The sequence below is a fragment of the Bison bison genome, unplaced genomic scaffold (assembly GCF_000754665.1).
Source record: "Bison bison bison isolate TAMUID 2011002044 unplaced genomic scaffold, Bison_UMD1.0 scf7180017848286, whole genome shotgun sequence".
Classification (NCBI taxonomy): Eukaryota; Metazoa; Chordata; class Mammalia; order Artiodactyla; family Bovidae; genus Bison; species Bison bison.
Window position 1 is genome coordinate 8,906 of NW_011478859.1, and position 3,349 is coordinate 12,254.

The 3,349-nt window shown below is 56.4% G+C and overlaps 1 protein-coding gene across 1 annotated transcript in view; it reads right to left on the reverse strand.

The window, feature by feature from the left end:
- Positions 1–376: 376 nt before the first annotated feature.
- ECI1 (enoyl-CoA delta isomerase 1) overlaps positions 377–3,349 on the reverse strand; it is a 10,427-nt gene continuing 7,454 nt past the window's right edge. The window contains exons 2-4 of the mRNA XM_010844808.1: positions 2,604–2,725; positions 2,342–2,520; positions 377–885 (exon numbers count right to left, since the gene is read on the reverse strand). Coding sequence (XP_010843110.1) covers positions 719–885; positions 2,342–2,520; positions 2,604–2,725 — 468 coding nt within the window. The 3' untranslated portion in view covers positions 377–718. The remainder of the gene's footprint in view (positions 886–2,341; positions 2,521–2,603; positions 2,726–3,349) is intronic.

The window sequence follows — 3,349 nt, forward strand, 5'->3', positions numbered from 1 at the left end:
CTGCACTTGGGGTAAGCCCATCCCAAGGGTGGGGGACAAGCAGAACTGGGGTAAATTGACAGGGACCCGATGAGGTTGCTGGTTTTTGAAGCATCTCACCTTTGGCAAGATTTAATTGGCCTGAATTATACTGGAGAGTAAAACCTTTGTTTCCAAAGAGTTTGGACAACCTTTTCTTGCTAGATCTTTCTGAAATAACATTTAGGACACTTGCAATGTAAAGTGCCTCCCTTCTTTCTCTCCAAGTTACCCAGTTTCTCGGAAATTTGTGCAGGTTTTCCATCCAAACACGGTGGCCCAAGGTCTTTTCCCATTCCCTTCTCTTCCCAACTCCCTGGCCTTATACCTCTAGCAATCGGGCGTCCCACCAGCCAGGAACGAGAAACTCGAGGGCTTTATTCTGCTCTGGGAAAAGACAGCACGCATGCTCAATGGTGACGTTGCCAAGGTCCAGGAGGGGCCCACCTTCCAGTTTCTTATCCCAAGTCTAGACACTGCTTGCCAGCTGTGCCCCTGCCCACCCACCAGGCACAAAGGGCACTTAGGAGTGGCAGCAGGTCTTGGGACTATGGCTGTGAGGATCAGGGCCTTCTAGGGAGATGGGCAAAACAAAGAGCTGGAAGTAATTTTAAATGGGCAAAGACCGGACTTGAGTCCTCTAGAGCCACGGTGCCCACAAGGATGGGTTTGGCCAAAACCCTGGCGGGCAGCGCTGCCCTCAGCCTTTCCTCTGTCGGAGCTTCTCCATGTACGCCTGCAGCGACTTCTGGATGGAGTCTCTGCAGACGAAGCTGACAAAGTTCTGGGTGTCGGCGTCGCGCTGCCTCAGCAGGCGGTCGGCGGTGGCCTTTCGCATCATGTTCTTGGTCAGCTGGCGCGCGTGATCTGAAGAAGATGGGGCCCACCTGTGAGGACCCGGGCTCTGTGCCGGGGAGCAGTATTGCTGAGCTGCCCCAGACGGTTCCAGCCGAAACTCCGGCGGAAAACTCAAGTGAGCAAAGGGAAGAAAAGGAAAACCACCCGTCCCCTGCTGTCTTCCAACTGCTTTTAAAAACGCACAGGATGATACTGTGAAAACTGCCTTGTCAGCCCGTTATTTTCCCTCAGCTATATCATCAGGAATATCATCTATGTCACTAACTATTCTTTACCACGTCTTTAATGGCTGGCTGTGCAGTATTTGGGCATCAGCAAACCTGGTCCCCCACAGCTTAAGAGCTAAGAATGGTGGTTGCATTTTTACATACGGTGGGAAAAACATTTTAAAGGCTAGTATTTTGTGACATGTAAAAATCACCTGAAAATCAGAATTCAGTGGCTTGTTGCTCCAGTAACACTAGATATACTTCCTAGTTCACACACCCGCAGCCCTCACTCCGGTGCTGTGGTTATGGCAGTGACCGTGTGACCAGCAAAGCCAGACATCTCCCTGGCCATTTACAGACAGTCTGCTGACCCCTGGTTTCTACTGTCGTTGACATAAGCACTCCTATTGCCAGATGTAGAACCTAAGAGCTGTTTCCAGTTGTCTGTGTAGTAGGTTGAATAGTGGACCCCGGAAAGGTATGTTTAAGTAGCCTGATTAGGAAAAAGATTTTTGCAGAGGTAACTAAGATGAGATCATCTTGGATTTAGGATGGGCCCTAAATCCAGGGAGGGCTTCGCTGGTGGCTCAGTTGGTAAAGAATCTGCCCACAATGCAGGACACCGCCTGCCATGTAGGAGATCCAGGTTTGATCCCTAGGAGACCTAGGAAGATCCCCTAGAGAAGGAAATGGCAACCCACTCCAGTATTCTTGACTGGGAAATCCCGTGGACAGAGGAGCTGGGTGGGCTATGGTCTGTGGAGTTGCAGAGAGTTGGGCACGACTTAGTGACTAAACCCCAATAACCATTGCCTAAATCCAGGGACGGGTGTCCTTAGAAGGAACGGGAGGTCTGAGATATAGAAACATGTAGAGAAGGTGTGTGAAGACACAGACAGGGGCTGGAGTGATGCAGCCTCAGCCCAGGAGTCTCTGGAGCCCCTGAAGATGAAAGAGGCAGGAAGGTGCCTCCCCAGGGCCTCTGCAGGGAGCAAGGCCCTGCTCACACCCTGATTTTAGACTCTGGCCTCCAGACTGTGCGAGAACGCATTTCCCTTGTTTTAAGCACCTAAGCGCCCTCACCCCTCAATTCTCCGTCTTGTCACTTGTTACACCAGCCTCAGGACATGAAGTCAGTCTGCTACTGTGAGCGGCTCATCTGTGTATGGCTTGAGAACTCCTGGTCTTATGAGGAGCCTCAGGCTGAGAGGGGAGGGGGCTCTGCCGGCCCACTGGCATCCCCACCCACCCCTCACCTGGAACGGCCAGCCACCGGGCCATCTCCGAGCGCGCCGTGCTCTGCACCTGGTCCTCTGGCACCACCTGGTCCACCAGGCCCACCTGGAGGGCCTCTGCCGGGGGGAAGAGCGACCCCAGCTGCAGGGCCTGCTCCGAGGCGCGGTGCCCGATGGTGTTCACGTATGTGTCTTTGAGCCTGGAAACAGACACCAACTCGGAGTTGGGGCTTGGGGCTCCTGGCCAGGGGGTGGGGGCGGTGGGCCTGGCCCCCAGCCTTACCAGAAGGGGGCGATGATGCCCAGCAGGGTCTCGTTCAACCCTATGCGGTACTTGGGGTTGTCAGCCAGGACCCGGCAGTCACAGGAGAGGGCGATGATACAGCCCCCCGCGGGGCAGGCTCCCTGCAGGGAAAGCCAGATCGCTGGGCTCCGGAGAGCTGGCCTCGCGCACGCACCCGGGTGCCTCCAGCCCCCTCCCCGTGCTGCACCAACCCCATCTGGGGGTGTGCGCAGTGGGACTTGCTCGCCCATCAGCCCGCACACCCCTCTTCCCTCAGGCTCATGTCGGGGCTGCGAGTGGCTTCTCCTCTCTGCTCTTGTCTGGTCCCTCAGACGCCAACGCGCAAGGAGCCTAGGCTGTCACCTCACTCCTGCTCCAGATGGCCCGGGGCCACCACTGTCCTCACCTCTCGCACCCATTGTCCACACGGAGGTGGCCGGCCGCCCAGCCCCACGAGTCTTCCCAAGCCTGGCCCTCCTCCTCTCCAGCCGGCTCAGGCCCCTGGCCTCTGCCCCACCCTTGCCTTAGGTTAGGCCAAAGCGATGCTCCCCAGAGGTGACCATGGGCCCTGGCTCCCGTCCCCACACTCACCCCCAGCATGTGGCCCCCTCTTCTCACCTAGTCTGTAACGGCAAGCTGACGACCTCTGCAGACCTCCCTGACTGCCCCCTTCCTCCCTGAGGGCTTTCTAATGGAGGGCCACGTTCACCTACCCCAAGGGCTGGCCCATAGTCAGCAACCCAGGT